Source organism: Anomaloglossus baeobatrachus, chromosome 6 (assembly GCF_048569485.1).
Source record: "Anomaloglossus baeobatrachus isolate aAnoBae1 chromosome 6, aAnoBae1.hap1, whole genome shotgun sequence".
Lineage (NCBI taxonomy): Eukaryota > Metazoa > Chordata > Amphibia > Anura > Aromobatidae > Anomaloglossus > Anomaloglossus baeobatrachus.
In genome coordinates, this window is record NC_134358.1 from 116,958,640 (window position 1) to 116,983,552 (window position 24,913).

Genomic DNA, 24,913 nt, shown 5'->3' on the forward strand with positions numbered 1-24,913 from the left:
CATAAAAATCATGCTCCTACAATGCAAATCCTTTATACATAGATCTAACAGGCAGCCCACATTCAGGCCCTGTTCACACAATGAAAATCTGTTAAAAATGGAGCAATTTTATTGTAGTTAAGAATATTCCAAAAAAAAAGTGCAGCAAAATTGCATCATGTGAACTTGGCCTGAGGCCAGTATCACACTTTCGAGTGCCTGCCTTCCGTGTAACTCACACGAGTCTTTCATTGAATCACCCGGCACGGCCGCACACTCTCCGGACAGGAGCGGGTCGGTTGCATGTATCTCTATGCAGCTGAGACGCTCCTGTGAGGAGAGTGTGAGTCCATGCCGGGTGATTCAATGAGAGACTCACGCAAGTTACACTCAAGGCAGGCACTCGAAAGTGTGACTCCGGCCTTAAGCGGGCTTTACACGCTACGACATCGCTCAAGTGAACTCGTTGGGGTCACGGAATTAGTGACGCACATCCGCTCGCTTTAGCGATGTCGTTGTGTGTGACACCTATGAGCGATTTTGCATCGTCGCAAAAACGTGCAAAATCGTTCATCGGGTCCATTCTCAAATATCGTCACTGCAGCAGTAACAAAGTCGTTCCTCGTTCCTGCGGCAGCACACATCGCTCCGTGTGACACCGCAGGAATGAGGAACCTCACCTTACCTGCATCCCGGCCACAATGCGGAAGGAAGGAGGTGGGCGGGATGTTATGTCCCGCTCATCTCCGCCCCTCCGCTTCTATTGGGCGGTGGTTCAGTGACGCTGCTGTGACGTCGCTGTGACGCTGAACGAACCGCCCCCTTAGAAAGGAGGCGGTTCGCCGCTCACAGCGACGTCGCAGGGAAGGTAAGTCCGTGTGACGGATCCGGGCGATGTTGTGCAACACGGGCAGCGATTTGCCCGTGTCGCACAACCGATGGGGGCGGGTACGCACACTGGCGATATCGGTACCAATATCGCAGTGTGTAAAGCGGCCTTTAGGCTAATTTTACATGTTTATCAAAAATGTCCAAAGAAAAAATGAAATGTTCTTGACACTTAACAACTATTTAGCAACTACCCCATACACTGCCATAGGGCTAATGGGTCAAAAGAGAATCATGCAATAAAAATAAAATATGTATTTTTTTATTAATGATCTTTTTTTTTTACAAAAAGACAAATATGTTAAAAATAAACAGGGAAACAAACTCCTAAGAGGGAACACCAAATGGATTCCGGGATATACAGTATATCAAAAAGCACATTTCAATAATATAAAGACAATAATCCTTAAAAGTGTGTAGGGTCGGTCGGGGGTGCTACATGAAAAGGGGATTAGATGTGGCATGGACGCAGTGGCGGGACACACTCTTAGGCCCCCTTCACATGTCCGTGAAAATCACGAACGTGTTTCACGGACATGTCAAAGGTGCGTTTTCCCCTGCATGTGCCGTGTTTATGGTACTACGTGTGTTCTCCGTGTGTTATACGTAATAACACACGAACGGAAAGCCCCGCCTTACCTGATTCTTCCGGAGCTGTCTGTGGTGCTGACTGACAGTGTCCGGCACAGGCCACGCCCCGCTGACGCTGCTTCCGGCCCCCAGTGAAGAAGATGTGTTGTTCAAATTCACTGGGGGACGGATGCAGGGGACAGCCGCGGCAGAGACTGCAGGGCTCGTGGAGGTGAGTATGTGTTTTTTTTTATTTTTTAAATGACACGTGTGTTTCTCCGCCGCGTGTCACGTCGACCCGCATCCACACTACATCCGTGTTGGTACGTGTGCGGGCCCGTGCTGTCGGAGAAACACGGACATGCATCCGTGTGGAGCACACGGGCTCACATGTGCTTCACACGGAGGCACGGGCCAATGGCTGCACACGTGCGTGCACATAAACCCATTGATTTTAATGGGCTTACGTGTGCCCGTGTCTCCGGTACATGCGGGCACGGACCTAGCACGTACAGGAGACACGTGCATGTGAAGGGGGCCTTAGAGGCTGTGGCTTCTACCTTTGTGGTAGATTCTTGTCCCCATAAATCAAAGTCAGACGCAAAGGTTTCATCCAACACTTGAGCTTTACTGCATGTAATAACTTCATAAAAATCTTCTTCCCCACAACGCCCTGTGTCACTAGAAAATGGAATTTTCTTAATAAAATATGCACCCTCTGAAAGATTACCGCACATGCGGTAAAAAAATCACAGTAAATCGCACCCGAAAACTGCATGCGGTTTTACCGCGGTTTTGCCACAGTTTTTCCGCGGGTTGTTCACTGCGATTTTTGACCTTTATCTATGGCAAAAACCGCAGGTACCTGCGGAAAAGAATTGACATGCAATTATTTTTGCTGCAGAAAACATGTAGCAAAACCTGTTGGTGAAAAAAAAACGCAGTGTGCGCACAGCATTTTTTTTACCATAGTTTTTGCTGGGGAAGGACTGCAGAAAGGTTATGAACATTTTCTGCAGCAAAACATTCGGCAAAACCGCGGTAAAAACCGCAGCGTGCGCACAGGGCCTTAGGGAGGCACAGCACATGACACACATTTCCATACCATTTCTATTAGCACGGTTGTCACATAGTCCCACTGGCTCCTTGGAGTACCGGCCCTTCTCACTGCGGGTTTTGACATTTTGGCTGCAAGTTCCACTTCAGGCGTCCACAGAATCTATATCTAATACTTTGCCCCACACTTTGCGTCCGTGCACGTCACGCCTGCCCACTTGGCCTCAGGAGCGCTCTTTGCTTGAACCCAGCAACCGCTCTGTCTGAACAGCTTCTAGTGATGTGTCAGTTGCGAACGATCTGACACAAAGATCCGGCTCCCTGTTGTGACTGACAGGAGTCGGATCCCCAAAGTGAGCCACTAAAATTGCTAAACGGCTCTTTTCGCAACTGAAACTCCACCCACCCGCGTCTAAACCCCGCCCACTCAGCGATCTAATAGGTCCCTTGTAAGTGGGTGGGGTTTAGCCATGGGTGGGCGTGGTTTCAGAAGCGTCACTATAATCTTAAATATGTGTTCACCTTAGGGTGAACACATATTTAATAAGAAGCCAAGAACGATCCGAATGAGCCGGCTCTTTTTGGTGAGCGGAGCAATGGGAACCGGATCACGAAAAAGAACAGGACTGCCCATCACTAACAGCTTCACTCTTCTTCTCTCTACTCCTCCTCCCTGTCCTTTTTCCTTTCCCCTCTTTTTTCTGCAACTGTGGGCCGGGCGTATGTCACTTGCTCTAGCAGTGCCACCACAATACCTGTCTAGCTGAAACTCCTGACCCAATTTGGGGAGCTCAGCACCATGTAGTGGTAGCTTGTGGGACTGTGACATACCCAGTATACTCCATGTGCATTGTTCCATAACACGTAAAATCAATGAATACATTAAGGCTATGTCCGCACGCTGTGTTCTGGTTTGACAACCAAAATACACCCTCTAGCAGACTCTTGCCAAATGTAAACACTGCGTTTGACAAACAAAACGCGGTAAAAACACATACGTTTTCGATGCGTTTTACCTGCGTTTGGGCTGCACTTTGGACAGTACATTTTCAATAGAGAAATAAAATATGATAGAATAGGATTTGATAGATAGCTAAAATACATAGATAGATAGAGGGATAGATAGAAAAAATAGATAGAAAGAATAGATAGCATGACTGCCCGCTGACAGGAGACAGAGACATGTGATGAGAATGAATTCGGGTGAACTTCTGACGTCAGTGCCGCGACATATGCAGTAGTGCGGGCCCCGCAGCTGTGACGTCAGAGCTTCACTTGAGTTCATTCTCATTCCGCGGCTGTGTCACGGACTGATTTGCGGTGACAGGTGAAGGACTCCAGCTGTGGCCGCGGGTAACCTGAGTGACGATACTGCTGATGGCACGACTCACTTCAGTTGCTGCATGGAGCTCACAGCCAGCGGTCGTGCTCTATAGCCGCTCACTGTGAGCTTCCGATGTAGCAGAGCTGGAAGCATCGTGGAACCTCGTGTGGATTACGTCGGACCTGGAGGGGTGTTTGGGGGTTAATAAAGTGGTGAAAGATGGTGTTCTTTTGTCTTTTATTCCAAATAAAGGATATTTGGGGTGTTTTTGTTTATTTACTTTCGCTTACAGATTAATCATGGGGAGTGTCTCATAGATACCTGCCATGATTAACCTAGGCCTTAGTGACAGTTATGGGTTGCCATGAACTCCTTATTACCCCGATTGCCACCGCACCAGGGTAATCGGGATGATCCGGGTAAGGTCCCGGGACTGTAGCATCTAATGAATGCAGCAATTCCGGGTGGCTGCTGGCTGATATTTTTAGGCTGCAGGCAGCTTAAAAATGATAGGCCTCCCCAGTCTGAGAATACCAGCCCAGAGCTGTGAGGCTTTATCTTGGCTGGGTATCAATTGGGGGGGACCGCACCTCGTTTTATTTTAATTATTTATTTATTTTACTGCACGATATAGGCCCACCCACCGGCAGCTGTGATTGGTTGCAGTGAGACAGCTGTCACTCAGCGTGGGGGCGCTTCTGACTGCAACCAATCATAGGCACTGGTGGGCGGGGGAAGCAGTGAATATGAGATGAACCTAACGAACAGCTGGCACTTACAGAAGGAAAAGCTGCGGGAGCAGTGTGTCAGCTGAGCCGCGCCAGTGATCGGTGAGTATGAAGGAGGGAGAGAGAGGGGAGAAGGAGAGACCGACAGAGAGATAGAGAGACCGAGAAACCTGCTTTTTTGTTGCCAAGAAGGGATGCAAAATGCAACTAAAATGCAGTGCAAATGCAAACATTTTGGTTACATTTTGACATACCTCATCCATTTCAATGGGTGGAAAGTGATCACAAAACGCAATGAAGTGACATGCTGCTTTTTTTTACGCAACGATTTTGACATATATTTGTCAAACAAAACGCTGCCTAAAAAAAACAATGTGCACTTGGAAGTTTTGACTTCTCATAGACTTTGCTGGGGAAGCAAGATGCATGCATTTTGTCATTAACATGGTGCAGTTTAAACTCCGAAGCACGTTTCGCTCAACTTCTTCCAGCTTCTTAACCTCTAACTCTATGGCAGTTGATGAGGTTGTTGCTAATTGTACATGTCTTTGGTTGACACTGCATTTTTTCTGCAGTTAGCGTGCGGGTCCATGATCAGTGTTTGCAGCGTTTTGGATGTAGCGTGTTTTTGCTGCATACAAAATGCTACGTTGTACAGTACAAGCATAGTGGATGGGATTTCTAGAAATCCCGTGCCCATTGTGCTTGTTTTTTCTGCAGTAAACACTGACCTGCGGTGCGACTTTCCAAGCCGCAGCATGTTAATTGTTTACTGCAGAATGACATGCGTCCTCCTTAGGGAGAACACAAGCGAGAGACTGCAGCGCACTGAACCCTGATCGTGGGTACGAGCAGCTGCGGTCTCCTGCGGATGAGACTTGCGGCCCCGCAGGTCAGGACATGTTGGGTCCAGGACGTGCCGTAAAACCCCCACTATTTTTGATTGTGGCCAAAAAACTCAATGTTGTTCTCTTCTGATACAGTTTTTCCACTTGCACTCATAAACCCCTACAGAGAAACATGCAGTATACTGTACATACACAATATTGCATGCATAGTATACTGTGCATTATACTACATTTACTGTATACCATATACACACTTATATACTATACATATATACAAATTATTATATACATTATATTCCAACTTCTATACACTATATACTACCTACATACACACTCATTTACACTATATTCTGCATACACACTATTACATGTACTTACCTATACTGAAGTCAGTCCCCAGGAGCAGCAGGGCCTTCTAATCCCTGCCCCATCGTAGGGCATAGTGATGTGTCGGTCGCGAACGATCCGACACAAAGATCCGGCTCCCTGCTGTGAACGACAGGAGCCGGATCACTAGTGTGAGCCAATAAAATCTCAAAATGGCCACCCGTGGCTAAACTCCGCCTACTCAGCAATCTAATTGGTCGCTTGTAAGTGGGCGGGGTTTGCCGTGGGTGGGCGTGGCTTTGGCGGCGTTACTATAATCTTAATGTGTTCACCTGAGGTGAACACATATTTAATAAGGAGCCGAGAACAATCTGAAAGATCCGGCTCTTTTTGGTGAGCGGAGCCATGGGAACCAGATCACTACAAAGTGCCGGACTGCCCATCACTAGTAGGGCAGCAGCCATGACCAGTGAAGTCTCTGGTCTGCAGGAAATGGAAGGCACAGCACAGAGCAGGACTCAGAGCTGAGCTGCCACTGTCACAGGTTCTGCTGCTACAGTTGCCATGTCCTCCTCCCTCTCCCTCTGCTCTCAGTCCTGACTGCTTCTAGTTACAAGAGGTAGGGAGAGGAAGAGGCTGCACTGACCCATGAGAGGGAGGGAAAAGAAGGAGCTGCACTGACCATTAGTTTCCCTGCAGCTCAGGATGGCAGCAGTACCACACTCCACACACTGTAGAAGACGCGGCAGGGTCAGAGAGCCCAAGGTCACAGGCAGGAATAGGCTGGAGGGGGGAGCCAAGCACTGCTCCGCCACTTGTATTAAAACTAGTACAGGAATAGTGTAGCTCCTCTCTCACTGAGAGGAGCCGACTGCTTCTCTTCAGGGCAGGCTCCGGGCCCCTATCCCTTCTGGGCCCGGTTGCGATCTCTGTGACCATGATCATTACGCCCCTGCTCAGCGTAAAAAGTGGGAGCAAAGCTCATTGTGAGCATGTACTGTATGCCAAGTCCTAAATATTCTGGGGATTTGCTTATATTAAACATTGCAGCCAATGCTATTGTATTTATCTATGATAAAGTATTTCTACAGATGACTGACTGTTTTTTGCACTATGGTTTTATGCTGTGAAAAAGACAACAGGAGAAACAAATGCCTCTGTGAAGCTGAGGTGACATACATCTTATTACATAAGGAGAGAAATCTCAGTCTGTAGCACAAGATCTATGGCCTGCCTCCGCCTCTGTGGAGAGGCGGCATTACAGAAAGTCAGGGGACAGGATATTATATGATTACTTAGAACAGCGGTAAACAAACAATGCAATAAAGCAGCAGGAAATCAGCGGGGTCCTGGCCGTAATGAAGGCAAACTATGACCAGCCAGGAGAATGATATGATGATATTACCTCAGCGATCATTACTGAGGCACTGCCCCACACTGCTGTGGTGTTTTACTCAGTCTCTTATAATATATTGTACTATTTTCTTATTATTCCAACTTTTAAGTTTTCATTTACATTTCTTGTTTGTACTTTTTTTGCATTAGGAGAATTTTTTTCTCATCTAGTTTTTGCATCAGGATCTTTTCCTATACTTTAATATACCAGTCAAAGAATTTTTTGGAGTGGACCAAAAAATAAATGGCTTCATATTAATTTCTCATGTAAAACCACTCTCTTGTTCATAATTTCTGTGTTTTAAAGGGGTTTTCCCATAAATGAAATTCATTTTAATTAATAGATCTCGGAATAATTGTAAGTTCCATAATTGGATCTGTTTAAAAATAATGTTCCTGTGCTGCAATACTCTTCTTCATGTGTCCATGCTTTGTACTGTGTAATGGCCGTGTCTGACTGTACAGGAACATAGTCTGATCATACCACATCTAAGCAGAGGCGTAATTAAAAAAAGTTCTTTGAGGTAAAACATTTTTTAAAAACGAGCAGGGAAATGTTTTGCCTCACAAAAAGAATCAGCTGTAATTCCCTGCTGTAATGTCTATATACTGTTTGATGTGGTATGTGTGACAACATGGACTCTCATGGGTTAAAGTTTCTTAACATTCAGCCATACTATTGTTCTTATGTGTGCTAAGTCATGTTTGCTTAGCTATTGCTCTCCAGACTTTTCCAGTAATCATTGTATTGTAGTTGTGTATTGATAATGTAATTACCTTAGTAGCCATTGTCTAGTCGGTGACTTGCCGAATCCATGTAGATATACTGAGTCTTTCTATGCACATCATTTAAATGAACATTATCCATGCAGCTTGAAATTCATCCAATGGGAGAAGCAATCTTGTCCAACTAATCGATGAGGACGCAGTGTATCCTAAGGTAAAGTTATGGCTATAAAAGGGACTTCTTTAAGCCACCAGGTTGATGAAGGTTGATGGATGCTGATGGATCCAGTCTAAGCTCTTTGGAGCTGACTAGAGGATCAGGATATCTTATGGCTTCAATCTAGGGACTCCGGTTCCGGTTGGAGACCATATCCACAGCCTAGGGATTTCGACTCCGGCTGCCAGGATTGTAACGTCATACCAGGACTACCTAAAGAGGACACTCAGGTTGGGACAGTTCAGTCACCTGTTACAGACTTTGCAGACCTCACACAGCTTCCTGAATCTGGCATTATTCCTTTCTCGGTGGGTGCTACAAACAGGGCCTGTGACTCGCCCAATCTATGGCGCTGTTATACATGTGGGCGCAATGGACATATAGATAAAGATTGTCTCCAAAACCGAGGCCGCATGCTTGGAGCCCGTCTGCCACTGCAACCAGTCAACATATGCCGAGATGAACCAACGAGACCTGAGGAATGCTACTCCCAAGAAACACCAATAGCTGAGGAAGTGGTTTATCCAGTCCACACCCTACGGCAGGCCGGACACCGTACACCAGCCAACCTCCATCCCCACATCCAGATGGTCAAGGTCGGTGATATACAGGCTCAGAGACTTCGAGACATTGGATCTTCCTTCACTCTGGTAAGCCCAGTTATTGTTTCCCCAGAAGACCCTTTACCAGATTCCCAATTATCCATCTTCCTGGCTGAGGGCCAGTGCTCAGACATTCCTCTGGCATGTGTGCAGTTGGACCTAAGGACCGACCAGGGAGAGGTCAAGGTGGAGCTTGTGGACAGCCTCCCCACACCTGGTAATTTGGGGACCAACCAGGAAGTGATCGATGTCGGGATTGTGAACAGCCTCCCCATACCTGACATTGTGGAGACTGACCAGAGCAAGGCTGATGTGGAGCTTATGGACACCGTCCCCTCACCAGTTATTTCGGGAAAGGACCAGGGAGAGGTTGATGTGAGACTTGTGAACAGCCTCCCCACACCTGTCATTGTGGAGACTAATCAGAGCAAGGCTGATGTGGAGCTTATGGACACCGTCCCCACACCAGTTACTTTGGGGTCTGACCAGGAAGAGGTCCATATGGAGTTTATGGACAGCCTCCCCACACCTGTTGTTTCGGGGACTAGCCAGGAGGAAGTTGAAGTGGGGTTCATAGATGGCCCCACCAAGCCTGTTGTTTCGGATACCACTCAAAGGGAAGTGAAAGTGGGGCTTGTGAATTACCTGCTCACACCAGTCATTTTGGAGAATGACATAGGACAAAGACTATCCAGTCAATTTGAAGCAGCCATCACCCACCTCCAAGCCAAGCAGGACCCTGATGTGGATCTTTCTAACATCTTTTCCAGGGATGGTTTGCATTCCCGGTCTCCATCATCCACTTCTAAGACAAGAACCGTGAGTAAGCCTAACCACACTGTGGCTATTGACTGGGGGAGGATTGATAGTGGGAGATTTGTGCAGGCCCAAGTCATGGACCCCACTTTAGTGCTTGTCCACAATATGGCTGCTCAACTTGGGGGAGGTAATCAGGGGGAGGTGTATAGATGCAAGCCTCTGTTGCTGACCTCACCATTTACAAGGACAATGCCGTTAAGAGGAAAAGGATGATCGGAAGCCTATCATGTCTGGCTAATATTAAGAAGGGGGAGGAATGTGACGACATGGACTCTCATGGGTTAAAGTTTCTTAACATTCAGCCAGACTATTGTTCTTATGTGTGCTAAGTCATGTTTTCTTAGCTATTGCTCTCCAGACTTTTCCAGTAATCATTGTATTGTAGTTGTGTATTGATAATGTAATTACCTTAGTAGCCATTGTCTAGTCGGTGACTTGCCGACTCCATGTAGATATACTGAGTCTTTCTATGCACATCATTTAAATGAACATTATTCATGCAGCTTGAAATTCATCCAATGGGAGAAGCAATCTTGTCCAACCAATCAATGAGGACGCAGTGTATCCTAAGGGAAAGTTATGGCTATAAAAGGGACTTCTTTAAGCCACCAGGTTGATGAAGGTTGATGGATGCTGATGGATCCAGTCTAAGCTCTTTGGAGCTGACTAGAGGATCAGGATATCTTATGGCTTCAATCTAGGGCCTCCGGTTCTGGTTGGAGACCATATCCACAGCCTAGGGATTTTGATTCCGGCTGCCAGGATTGTAACATCATACCAGGACTACCTAAGGAGGACACTCAGGTTGGGACAGTTCAGTCACCTGTTACAGACTTTGCAGACCTCACACAGCTTCCTGAATCTGGCATTATTCCTTTCTCGGTGGGTGCCCGCCAAAAGCGGGGTGCTGCTGGATTGGAGTAAGCGGCCCTGGAACCTCTGAGGCAAGGACATTCTAAATCCCTGGTGAGCCAGCGGAAGGGTGAGACTCTGTTGCCTGTTACTTTTGTGTTTTGCTGGTTATGTGTTATGTGCCGTTAATTGTTTGGGGATCCAATAAAGTCTAATTATTGTGGTTCCCTCACCCTGTGTTGTCTGAGTAGTGTTACGCCCACGGTTAAGGAGGCCGGCTTTCAGTTGGGATGAGCCCTGAGCCACGCTGTCTTTCTAAAGGCGGCGGGTTTTAGTGGACGAGAGCACCCACTGAGCCCCGTGTCTCCACAGTATGTTCAGACCATATCTCTGTGCAGTCAAAAAAAACCCTGGAGTTTCTGTAGCACCCACGGGGCAGGGGGTTAACCTTACTCATTGCCGGGCTGTTGCAGGTCAGGGATGTCAAGTGTGACCCTGCCCAGTTCCGTGGCCCCGAGGTGTACAATAAAGGGGATGGGGTGGTGAAGGATGATGGCGGAGGTTGATTTTGTGATGCCACCTGCGGTATGCAGCTAGGGAATAGCCGCCGCTGCTGTCGCTGTCCTCTGGGGTGGATGGTAGTAGCAGCTGAGGTGTTTCTGATCCCCACAAGTGGAGTGGGCCCCGTGGAGGATGATGGATGGTGTAGTAATGGCGGGCGCTGAGGCGCGGGGTGGTGGCGCCAGGAAATACAGGCGGACACAGTCTCTTCAGGTTCCAGGTGTTTTACTCACAGTTCTGCCTCTCGCCCGGGTAGTGCCGGTCACCCGCTGTGATGGGCCCCATCGAACCCAGATCCTTTAGAGGTCAGAGCCGATAGAGTGGTCAATGGGCTCTTCCTCCTTGCACTTGGTGTTGGATCCCTGTGGCCTGAAACTCTTGGGGACCCCGGTTCTTGTGCCATGTTTATTCCCTGCCCGTATGCAGGTGCCATGGGTCCGTTGTGGGGCCTGCCTTGGAACACGATCCCGGATCCTATCTGGCACCATACTCTGGGAACTGTGGGGACCGGAGGGACATGCAATCCCCCAAGCCTGCAGATTTTTATGGATGACTTGAAGTTTATCCACCCTAGGATTCTGCACCCTGCACTGTGCCAGTCCCGAGGGAGCAATAAAGCTCTCCCCTCGGTGACCGAATCGACTCCTGCGTCCCACCGGAACCTTTGTAAAACCCAACTGCTCTCTTCCTCTCCTGCTGGAGAACCGTCTCTAACTGTTGTGGTGACTCCTATCTCCCCCTGTTGGTTGCTCTTCCCGTCCCAGGTCCCACCACTAGTGGATTGCAGATCCAAAGTGTGGTGGTACCCTAAAGACCCAACTACGTTGGCGAACCCTTTTGACCCGAACCAAGCCCGGTCCACGGCAAAGGAGGGCAACCTGGTTGTGTGTGTATGAATTGTGTAAGTGGAATCAGCACCAACCTCCTCTGGACCCGGGTTGAGCACTGCACCTTAAGTTAGGTGCAGTACCCTGTGGCGACTGGAGCCTCAGGGGCGCTACACTTCCGCTCAATATTAATGTGCACACAATGTCTTATTTATCTTATTCAGACAGAGTCCGAAATGGAAAAAAAATATCTAAAAAAATGTTAAAGAAAAATGAACATGCATGTTTATGGAAAAAAAATTATATTACATTGCACATTTTCAGCCCTTTATCACTTCTTTTAACTGCTTCAGGGTTTAGGAACTCTGGAGCAGTTAAAAGAAGTATCATGTTCATTCTTCCAGTGGCTTCATCTCGGAAGTTGTCTGCTATCTTTTTACAAGATAGAGCAAGAAGCTGCCACGAAAATGATGGCAAAACTGCCGGCGGATCCACTTCAGGAAATAGTTGTGGACTTGTTCCTGTAGCAACTTTGTAAGCAAACACTTGTGAGTCAGCGTCTAAAACACCCTGTGTGCACATACCCAGTTTACATCCCAAAAATTAAGCAAAAATACTTCATGTGCACATAGCTAGCAAAAAACATCATTATTTGGAGCTTATCTGGTCATCTGTGATCAGGATCTTTTCCTTATGGGTTAATTTACAAATGACAACTACCAATCACGACTCTCTCATACACCACGCAGGATCACTGTTATCAATATGGAGAGTGGAGAAACGCTGATAATATAATAAAAAGGAATAGTCCTCTGAATTCAAATGACATAATCCTTTCTGCACCCCACTTTATTTGTCGAGTCAGAAGCCCCCAATACACATTATGGTCGATAGTTGGGTGATCCTTCTAAAATCAACAAATTTAGATAACTTTAAACTAATGTGTATTGGCTCATTAATTTATCACACATTATCCCCATTGTGTCAGCTATATATTTTGGCAGAACATCGGCATCAAATCATGGGACCCCATAGCAGAAATCCTAATTGCCCCCTCTCCACAAAAAAAAAAAAATATTCGATAGAAAAGAGTATCACAAAACTTTGCTGCCTTTTCAAAGTAATTTTCCTCCTATGGAAGCCTCTTAGTGTTCTCATACATTGACACCCGTTCCATGGCTCCTATAGGGTATAATGCCAAGAAACTTGGCCCCCAAACACAGTATGATAACTAGAGTTGAGCGCGGTTCGCGGTTCGTGGTTCTCCAGTTCGCGGCTCGAGTGATTTTGGGGGCTGTTCTAGATCGAACTAGAACTCGAGCTTTTTTGCAAAAGCTCGATAGTTCTAGATACGTTCGAGAACGGTTCTAGCAGCAAAAAGCAGGGCTTTTTACAGCTACAGTGTGCAGGAGCCATCGCTGGCAGCCTGCCAGAAGCTGGTAACCAAGATAAACATCGGGTATCCAACCAAAGCGCTTTGGTTAGTAACCCGATGTTTATCCTAGTTACTTGCAGGAAGCCCACACTTCCCCGCTCAGCTTGCTCCGCCCCCTCCTGCCCGCGGCATGTACACACGTACACACACACACACACACACTCTGCACACATGGCCCCGCTCGGCTTACCTGCGGTGATGAAGTCCCGCCATCCCGACCTCAGCGCTGTCACTGTCCTCCATGGCCGCCGCTTGTCACATCACCTTCTCTCGCTTCCGACCCGAGACTGACTAGCGGTGACGTCATGGGCCTCTCACGATACTTGGCTGTGAAGGCGGCGGTCATTGAACTCAGTGACAGGGGCTGTCGGCAGTGCAGGAGATCAGCGCAGGTAATGAACCTCGCTGACAGCAGCACTTGTCATCCCCTGCAGTGACCTGGGCTGACCTATTGATGTTAGCTCAGGTCACTGCACTGCTCTCCCAGCCAATGGGGAACATTCTGCTCTTCATTGACTGGGACAGTGTGGATCGTCATGGCAACCCCTTGGATTACACCAGACCTGGATTTAGTTTTCTTTCTAATAAATTGGTTAAAGAGGGAATGTTTTGGGGAGTGTTTTTTCAAATAAAAATGTGTTTGTCGTCTATTTTTTTTATTACTGACTGGGTTGGTGATGTCGGGTATCTGATAGACGCCTGACCTCACCAACCCCAGGACTTGATGCCAGGTGACATTACACATCTGGTATTAACCCCATATATTACCCCGTTTGCCACCGCACCAGGGCGCGGGATGAGCTGGAGCGAAGCACCAGGATTGGCGCATCTAATGGATGCGCCAATTCTGGGGCGGCTGCGGCCTGCTATTTTTAGGCTGGGGAGAGTCCAATAACCATGGACCTCCCTAGTCTGAGAATATCAGACCCCAGCTGTCTGCTTTACCTTGGCTGGTGATCCAATTTTGGGGGGACCCCTACGTGTTTTTTTTTAAAAATTATTTATTTAATTTAAAATAACAGCATGGGGTGCCCTCAGTTTTGGATTACCAGCCAAGGTGAGGTTGCCAGCTGTAGTCTGCAGGCTGCAGCCGTCTGCTTTACCCTAGCTGTCTACAAAACTAGGGGGAACCCTACGTCATTTTTTTTTTTTTCATTTTTTTGGCTAAATACAAACCTAAGCACCCCTTAGTGCCACATGAAAGGCACCAAAGGGTGCAAAATTACAAAATGCAGGAGAGTGGGACATTATGTGTCTTTCTGCCATTATAATGACAGAAAAGACTGATATGAAGTGCACAAGCACAGGAAAATCACCAGAGCGCTCTACGCTTTGAAAACCAGTAGAAAATGGCACTGGAGGGAACATGTGACCGCCTCATGTAGGATGAAGCTATGGATCCTGGGTAAATTTATGCATTTACCCTCCTTCAGTTTTTTTGCAGTACACAAAAAAAACGGAAGGCACACGGATGACAAACAGATGACATACGGACCGTCTACGGAACGGAAACGGATGCCACACAGATGCACCCGTGAAAAAAAACGGACTGTTTTTTGCAGACCGCAAAAATGGATCAGTCGTGTTAATGTAGCCTTATTCTGATCTGCCGTTTATAAACAGCAGGCAGAAATAAGTGAATAACGCCCCCTGGCGTCAGAAAATCTCCGGGGTTTCAGGGCTAGCTGAGACCCTGGAGATCATGATTCAGGACGGTTTTTCCGGTCCCCGCTCACGTGATCACAGGTATACACCGTACACCGATGATCACGTTACAGTAAATGACAGCGCCGGTAAAAAATTATTTATCTCCCATCTGGCATGAACAAACACTTCTTCTCCACTTCTTCTCCACTTCTCCACTTCTTCTCCACTTCTTCTCCACTTCTCCACTTCTTCTCCACTTTTTCTCCACTTTTTCTCCATTTTTTCTCCACTTTTTCTCCACCTTTCCTCCACTGTTTCTCCACTTTTTCTCCACCTTTTCTCCACCTTTTCTCCACTTTTTCTACATTTTTTTCTCCACTTTTTCTCCACTTTTTCTCCACTTTTTCTCCACTTTTTCTCCATTTTTTCTCCACTTTTTTCTCCACTTTTTCTCCACTTTTTCTCCACTTTTTCTCCATTTTTTTCTCCACTTTTTCTCCACTTTTTCTCCACTTTTTCTCCACTTTTTCTCCACTTTTTCTCCATTTTTTTCTCCACTTTTTCTCCACTTTTTCTCCACTTTTTCTCCATTTTTTTCTCCATTTTTTCTCCACTTTTTCTCCACTTTTTCTCCGTTCTTTTTCTATGGTCGGTCTACCCATTAGCTCTGCCATGCATAGTGTAGCTCTACACCTACTGCACATGTTACTTTATGATTGACATCTCTTTCGTACCAGAGCTGTCTAAGCCTACTCTGACCCCATATTTGTCATTACTATATTGTCCTTGTACTGTATTATGACATTTGTATCATGTGTTTCATTTCTTGCTGTGTTGCAATTTTTTTGCTGCATCCCAATTGTACCTTTACATTGTTCGAGTTTATGTTATTGTTCTCTCACTCTTATGTGATACTGATTATTGTCATTTTTCATGATTACATGCAGATAAGTCCAATCTGACGAAGGCTCAGGCCGAAACGTCATTTGTAACTTGTTTTGGACAAAAACATATATGCTTATGAAAATTTTTTTTTCTTAATACGGACCAATAAAGAGTGATTTTGCATTACTATCCGTTGTGACTTACTGACTTAGTCTGGGAGATTTAGAGTGCCGAGGTTACTCACTAATTTTATCTATTATTACCTCTGAGCACCTATATACCAGTGAGCAGAGCTTCCTCTACAGTAGTTCTCCTGATTAGGCATGCCCTTACCTCATGAGCAGGGCATTGCAGCTTTGGTAGCAACCATTACGACATGGACTCTGCTGCTGTGGACCCGGGGAGAGTGAGTGCAGATTCATTGCACCCACACTCCTCACATGAAGGGTCCGCACTCCTAGAAAATGGGGGATACAGTCCCTGAGTGTCTCCCCCCATATTCTAGACGGTCCAGAGTCATCGTGGGACCCCTTTATTTTTTTTCTTACAATAAATTGGTGAAAGAGGAAATGTTTTGGGGACTGTATTTTCAAATAAATTTCTTTTGTCGATTTTTTTTTTTTGTTAGTACTGACAGTTTATGATGAGTGAGTGTGATCTGATGTGTGTGTGTGCTGTTATGTGTGTGCGTGTGTGTATGTTCCGCCGCTGCAGGATCTTGATGCGCTGGTAACTATGCTACCATGGTTACCAGCGTATCTCGTCCCCCGCTCGCACGGGAGCCCACACCAGCATACGCCGGCCAGCCCCAGCAATGCGAGGGTATGTGTCGGCTGGTTTGGCGGCGTACGCTGATGTGGGCTCCCGGGGGTACAGTACTCACCTGTGAGTCGTGGCTCCATGACCGTGTCGGTTCGGGGAATGCGTGTGGGGGGCGGGGCCAGAGCTAGCGTGCATTGCCTGAGGGGGGCGGGGCGTGGCCGAGTTGCCAATGTCTGCAGGGTGCCGGGGCAAGAGGCCAATCTGTGGGGGGGGCGGAGCCTGGGCGAGCGGCCGGCCAATCCGTGTGGGGGCGCAGCCTGGACGAGCGGCCAATCCGTGCGGGGGGGCGGGGCCATGGCGAGCCCAGCGGCCAATCAGCTTTGTGTCACCGTAAGGACACAATTTTGGAGCAAGACAGACAGATAGACAGACAGACAGACAGACAGAATAAGGCAATTATATATATAGATATCTATATATATATATATATATATATATATATATATATATATATAGATATATATATATATATATATATATATATCTCTATGTATATAAAATAGAGTATAAGGTCTTCTTTTAATTGTAACTCTCACCTAGGACAGGGACTGAGAAAGAAAATGATGACTATCTTTATACAGCACTACCGAAAATATTGGCAATTCCAAGGAACTCTAATGTTCCTAGGAAGTAATGCTAACCCCAGCAGTTTATGTGGCAGTTTTTATGTCTTTATGAGGAATAAATTGTCACCAACCTAACCACTAAACATGGTCACATTTGAAAGTCTAATACTGTCTATGTGTCATTTTTCTAGGTTGTACCGTCTGTGCCAGCCGCCCCCTGCTGACGATGAGCCCTGAACGGACCCACCATGGATTCTGAGAGGATTATTTTAACAGAACTTGTGTTGCGACTGTTCTTATAAATGTGGATATTCAGTATATAAGAAGATGAAACTCCTCTCCAGCGGACAAGACACTTCAATACGAGCTATAAGGACAATTCGCCAGCGGCATGTTTTGTACACTGGAATCCCACTGGATGAAGCACTTACGTGTTGTAAAAAAATCAACAAGGACATTGAATGTTTTTGGATTATCATTTCAAGCTTTTCTTTTTTCCACATCCAGACAGGACTTACTTTAATATTTGTATTAATTATGTGTCAGTAAAAAAGGAAATATATTTCTAAAGGAAACATTTATATCTACTTTGCTATCAATAAACTGCTACATATATAATATATGTCATAATTCAGTAGAATGTAAAGCACAGGTCATTATTGCTCCATTTGGACTCTCCTTTCAAAACATGACTTTGTTATATGGAAATAATGGAAAAAATAGACTTTTTATAACTAATTAACACATGAATAATGTAAAACATTGGGCAATACATTAAATAGATTGATGTTATTGACAACATACATTTTGTAATTTTTTACTATTAAAATAAATAATGGACATTTCAGAACTGTGTGGTACAAGTAGCAGCCTTTGAGCTTTGCCGACCTGTCTGTGTAAAAATACCAAAACCAGCAGTATTTACTTACACTATTTATAGCCTTTTTAATTATTTTCATGCATGAACTTGATGGCTCTTTTGTAGAAAATACTGAAATTATGTAAAACAAAGGAGATCTGTCAGTCAGAGGGAGTAGGGCGGGGAGAAGGCCTGTCCTGGCTTCGCATCTTCCCCAGTTGGCTTTTGAAAGTATTCTTTCTTCGAAATGTGGTAGGGTTTGAAAGTAAGATATACATAGATACAATAATGGGGTAATTGTCTGTTTCATTCTGCCATAATTTGGGCAGGATGAATCTGTCAGGTTGTCTTGAGAGCAGTATTACAGTTATAGCAATTGTTGACATTTTACAATGATATCTCACCACTTAACATTTGTGGGGAGTCCAACCACTGGGAAATCTTAGAAGGGCCTGCTTTATATTATGCAGGTGAAGGTGTTAGGCTGGAGTCACATTAGCGTATGGCATCTGATGCGAGAGCATTGTATGTGATATGCTAATGACCGTTGGTTCCCGTTCTGCTGCAAGCATGAGCCAAGTGTCATGCAACTGTGCTCCGATCTTGTGATCGGATCACAGCTGCGGAGGAGAGGGAGTGAGTGATCTCTTCATCTCCTCCATTGTCAACCAGTGCGTATATTGCAGTGCACTCGGATGTTATCCTAGTGCAGTCCAATGCTTCACTCGCACCCATAGATTTGTATGGGTGTGAGTGATCCGAGACTTGCAGACAATTGCAGCATACTGCAAATTTTTCTTCAGTCCGATTAGAGCTGAGGAAAATCTTGCAGATGTGCATCCTACATGGGGCCAAGTGCAATGCGAGATTTTTTCACTTTGCACTCATGTGAGTTATACGCCAGTGTGACTCTACCCTTAGTATGAGAACTATTTTACACAAACAAAAATCCTCATACAAAAGAAGGTTTATGCTAATATTTTGGGTTATTAGACCTGTGATCGTGGTCATAATATGGGCACAAAAATGCACACATATTATGTTCATGTGTATCCAGCCTAGTACATTAGTAATTACAGTTTTTCAATTATAAGTAATCTTCACACCTGTAACCTGTTGATGGTGATGGGCGATCCCCCCGATGGTCGGGATCTGGAGCTTCGCCTGATCGTTTAGTAAAGATCGGGATCGAGATAACATGATCTTGCGTCTGATCACCAAACTTGGTCTTTACTATTATGGGATGGGGCAGGGGGGCTGTAAAATAAAGAGTATAGTTAATAATAAACATTGTCATTATACTTACAGGTCCCATGACTCGTTCTGTAGACTCTGTCTCCTGGTCGCTTCTGTTTCCGAGTCCGATGATTGCTGTGCCCCCGGGTTAAAGGACCTTCCGTGATGTTATAGCCATGTGACCAGTCTGGTGTGAATGTTGTACAGACATTGGTTTACAGACTGGTCACATGACTATGACGTCATTAAAGGTCCTCACTATCAGCCTGCTTCTCGCTCTGTACAGAGCAATGTAGCAGAGCTGACATGGCTCTCTCTGCTTCTCCCTTTGTATAGACTGTGTCTGTACAGCGTGATGAAGCTGACATTGCTGTCCCTGTGAACTACGTCGGACTAAGGAGTTTTTTTACAATAAAGATGGAGTCTCTAAATGTTTTTTTTTCCTTTATTTGTAATAAAAAAAATTTCTATGTGTTCTGGGTTTTTTTTACTGTTTATTAGAAATTCATGGTGGCTATGTCTAATTTGGCGTGGCACCATGAATTTTGGGCTCAGTACTATCTGAGAATACAAAGCTGGTATTAACCCCTTTATTACCCAGCGTGCCACCACCTTCAGGGCCACTGGACAAGCTGAGTAAAGTGCCTGGAAATGGCACTACGAAACAATGCAACATTACCAAGGTTGGCTGTGGGCTGCCAAGAATCCCAGCCCCCAGCTGCCTGGCTTTACCTGACAGGCGATCAAAATATGGCGGGAGCCCACGCATTTTTTTATTATCTTTTTAAATTAAAAAAAACTGTCTTCCCTGTATTTTGATTGCCAGCCAATGTAAAGCCAGGCAGATGGGGGTGGCAGTCCGAAGCCATCCGCTTTATCTGCGCCATTTTTTAAAATTATTTATTTTTATACAACTATATATTTTGTATATATATATATATATATATATATATATAGTGTATACCGCCATGGCAAAATTTGTATTTATTTTCTGAAAATACTAGTTTCCATAATAAAAGAATGAGTCGCTCAAAAATATACCTATAAAGAGGAAAATCAGAAAAAAATGAAAACTTTGCAGTGGTCCCTTAATTTTTGCCAGAGGTATATATATATATATATATATATCTATATGTGTGTGTGTGTGTATATATATATATATATATATATATATATATATATATATATACACGCACACAATATACTGCATGGTTGTATAAAAATGAATCATTTATAAAAGTAACATAGTGCTCCACGGTATTTTTGATTCTCAGCTCAGATAAAGCGGACGGCTACAGGCTGCCACCCCCCATCTCGCTGGCTTTACCTTGGCTGGCAATTAAAATACAGGAAGCTGACTATTTTTTTTAATTATTTATTTATTTTTATACAACTATATAATGTGTACATTATATATATATATATATATATATATATATATATATATATATATATATATAGTACAGACCAAAAGTTTGGACACACCTTCTCATCTCTAGAACAACTATTAAGAGGAGACTTTGTGAAGCAGGCCTTCACGGTAATATAGCTACTAGGAAACCACTGCTAAGGACAGGCATGCTATTTCATCCGGTTTGTGTTTAGTTGGACCATCATTTATTTTTCAACAGGACAATGACCCCAAACACACCTCCAGGCTGTGTAAGGGCTATTTGACTAAGAACGAGAGTGATGGGATGCTATGCCAGATGACCTGGCCTCCACAGTCACCAGACCTGAACCCAATCGAGATGGTTTGGGGTGAGCTAGACCGCAGAGTGAAGGCAAAAAGGCCAACAAGTGTTAAGCATTTCTGGGAACTCCTTCAAGACTGTTGGAAAACCATTTCCAGTGACTACCTCTTGAAGCTCATCAAGAGAATGCCAAGAGTGTGCAAAGCAGTAATCAAAGCTAAAGGTGGCTACTTTGAAGAACCTATAATATAAAACATATTTTCAGTTGTTTCACACTTTTTTAAGTATTTCACTCCACATGTTTTCATTCATAGTTTTGATGTCTTCAATGGGAATCTACAATCTTTAAAGTCATGAAAATAAAGATAACTTCTTGAATGAGAAGGTGTGTCCAAATGTTTGGTCTGCACTGTATATATATATATATATATATATATATATATATATATATATATATATATATATATATATATATATACAGCTCTGGTAAAAATTAAGAAACCACTGCAAAATTTTCAGTATTTCTGATTTTTCTCTTTATTTTTCTCTTTATTATTCTTAATTTTTCTCTTTTCAGGTTACTCCAACAGACAATGGCAGACGCCCATTCTCTGTGCCGAGTCTCTGATTGCTTGACATCATAGTACTGTAAAAATAAATAAATAATTAAAAAAAATGACATAGCGCTCCACAGTATTTTTGATTCTCAGTGCAGATAAAGCAGATGGCTATGGGCTGCCACCCCATCTGCCTGGCTTTACCTTGACTGGCAATCAAAATACAGGGAGGCCATTAAGTTGTTTTTTTTTTTTTTAATTATTTAAAAATATAATAAAAAAAAAAAATGCGTGGGCTCCTGCCGTATTTTGATCGCCAGTCAGGTAAAACTAGGCAACTGGGGGCTGGGATACTCGACAGCCCACAGCTGCCCTTAGAAATGGTGCATTGTTTCTTAGCGCCATTTCCATGCGCTTTACCCGGCTCGTCCAGTGGCCCTGATTGTGGTGTCATGCTGGGTAATAAAGGGGTTAATACCAGCCTGGCATTGTCAGATAGTACTAAGCCCAAAATTCATGGTGTCATGCCAAATTAGACATGGCCACCATGAATTTCTAGTAAACAGTAAAAAAAACACATCACAGAGAAAAAAATTGTTTATTAGAAATAAAACAAAACATTTAGAGACTCTTATCTTTATAATAAAAAAATCCTTAGTCCAATGTAATACACAGGGACAGCAATGTCAGCTTCATCACTCTGTACAGACATAGTCTATACAAAGTGAGAAGCAAAGAGAGCCATGTCAGCTCTGCTACATTGCTCTGTATAGAGGGAGAAGTAGGCTGACAGTGAGGATATGATTGCTCTTGCGCCTCGCATTGCATCATCCCGCAAAGCCTGACACTCTCAGGACAGAAGCGCCTCAGCTGCATGGAAATACATGCAGCTGACCGCTTCTGTTGGGAGATTGTGCACTGTGATGCGATGCGATACTCCACAGTGACAATCAAAGTTCAGTTCACAGGACCTTTGATGACGTCATAGTCATGTGACCAGTCTGTAAGCCAATGTCTGTACAACATTCACACCAGACTGGTCACATGGCTAAGACGTCATAGAAGGTCCTTTAGGCAGTGGTGCTTACGAGGGGGCATAGCAATGATTGGATTGGATGTGGAAGCAGAAGCGGCCAGGAAACAGTGTCTGCGGGACGCGTCGCGGGACTTGTAAGTATGATCATAATGTTTTTTAATAATGTGCTTTTTTTTTACAGCCCCTGGACCCGATCTGGTCCCGATCTGTAACACGTGCTTCCCAGGAAAGCTCGTAATCAGGATTGTGTACACGATCACTATGTGATCGGTACAATTCCCGATCTTTACAGTTCGGGATCACCCATCACTACCTGTTTATGAAAGACTGAATCTGAACTACAAAGCTCTACTATTTGTGTGACTTAACTCCCTTAGTCTACATGGGGGTATTTATGTGATAGATATATTGTGTTTTAATATTATTAGAATTATTATTATATAAAATTAGATTAAAAAGTACTGAGGAGTAGAATTTAGATGTATACTAAAGATTCGATATATTCCTCTAATACATGTGAAAGTGGCTTCTGAAATAATGGCTTATGAATCAATTATTGCACTCACCTGGCGGATATTTTGACTCGACTAGGAGTAAAAAGAGGATAGTGGTAATAAAATCGTCCGCTATCAGATCAGAGTCGATATGCGCTAAAGAATACTAAAGTAGAAGAAAACACTGCCCCCTCCACGAACTGATGGAAAAAGGACCACTTGTGCTAGTAGAATCAATACATTATTAATATATAACACGTGGAAGTGCCATTGGGCCAGAAGTTTTTATTTCTCTATTTTTACCTGTCCCCACATCATTCTCATAGTACCAATACATTTGTCTGTTCTTAAAGCCCAGTTTTCCACGATATATAAGGTTGAACAAGTGATCTTACATTTAATGATGCATGGATATTAAAGATCCTGCAACTGTCTGAAATGTCAATATATTGGAGAAGTGATGAAAGGATGTTCTACTTTGACAGTAAATTTTTCCAAATGACAATTAATTAGAATAGATAGAGTCTAATTAAAGTTTTCTACCATAGATCAGCAGTTAGTGTCATTCCACAGCACTCTGATTAAAGGTTGCTTTACACGTTACAATTTATCGTGCGATCGCATTTGCGATCGCACCCGCCCCCGTCGTTAGTGCTGCACGGGCAATTTGTTGCCCGTGTCGCACAACGCTGTAAGCCCCCGTCACACGTACTTACCTTCCAAACGACCTCGCTGTGAGCGGCAAACATCCACTTCCTGAAGGGGGAGGGACGTTCGGCACGGCATCACAGCGACGTCCCACAGCGGCCGGCCAATAGAAGCGGAGGGACGGAGATGAGCGGGACGTAAACATCCCGCCCACCTCCTTCCTTCAGCATTGCCGGCGGGACGCGGGTAAGCTGTGTTCATCGTTCCCTGGGTGTCACACGGAGTGATGTGTGCTGCCTCGGGATCAACCGGACGTTCGATTTTTAGAAAATGAGCAACGTGTCAACGATGAACGAGAAGGTGAGTATTTGTGCTCGTTCATAGCTGTCACACGCTACGATATCACGATCGATGCCGCATGTGCGTCACTTACGACGTGACCCCGCCAACATCTTGTTAGATATATCGTAGCGTGTAAAGCCCGCTTTAGTCTTGATCTCACCTTACATTTAACAAGTGTCATTTCACAGATTATCAAATGTACAGCAATGATCCAATAAAAAAGATGCTGGGTAGATGTATTTTCTATACACCAAGGAACTTTACCATCACAGAAAGTGAACGTTTATTGCTTAGATATGTCATTATCAGGTTCTGATTGGTGGGGTGCTGACTACCTGACTATACCAAAAGCTGGCCACTGATAATGTATGCTTCAAAGTCATTGCCATCAGCCATCAAAAATCTCATGTCTATGAGTAATCTAAAGCTACTGACAGTCCTGTGTTCCAAAAAGAATTGGAAAGTTAAAGAGAACCTGTCAGGTGCAATATGCACAAGAAACTTGAGCAGTTCTGGGTGTATCGCGCCCAGGAAATGGTTACTCGGTCCGGGTGGTTGCAAACGGGGATGTCACTCTGGTTGACATTGCCCGGTCCCGTGCCCTGGGGCTTCTTTTGTAAAAGGGAAATATTTGGGGGGGCGTGGCCTGGACCTCATGTAGGGAGGAAGCAGCACAAGAGAGCTGCTGCCTTGATCCACTCCAAATCCTGAATACCAGCCTTGTTAATAGGCATAACTAACCTGGAAGGCTGCAATATTCACCCAGGCATCTGGAGAGGGGAGGATACTAGCACCATGCCAATCCGTATCAACAAGAAAGATAAGGATAAAGATGCACAGGAATGTGTCCCTGCAGTGGCCAAGATGGCTCCAGCAAAAACCAGGCCTTCCTGTAGTGCAGCAGTGGGGGCTGCCAGCAGACTAGAGAGATATGCCAGAGTGGTTCCTGTTCCTGATCTGTCTTCTGGTGAGA

The 24,913-nt window shown here is 44.8% G+C and overlaps 1 protein-coding gene across 1 annotated transcript in view; it reads left to right on the forward strand.

Annotated features, from left to right (window-relative positions):
• Positions 1 to 17,910, forward strand: part of PREX2 (phosphatidylinositol-3,4,5-trisphosphate dependent Rac exchange factor 2) — a 582,180-nt gene extending 564,270 nt beyond the window's left edge. The window contains exon 40 of the mRNA XM_075353190.1: positions 17,266 to 17,910. Within this exon, the coding sequence (XP_075209305.1) occupies positions 17,266 to 17,311 (46 nt within the window). The 3' untranslated portion in view covers positions 17,312 to 17,910. The remainder of the gene's footprint in view (positions 1 to 17,265) is intronic.
• Positions 17,911 to 24,913: the final 7,003 nt, after the last annotated feature.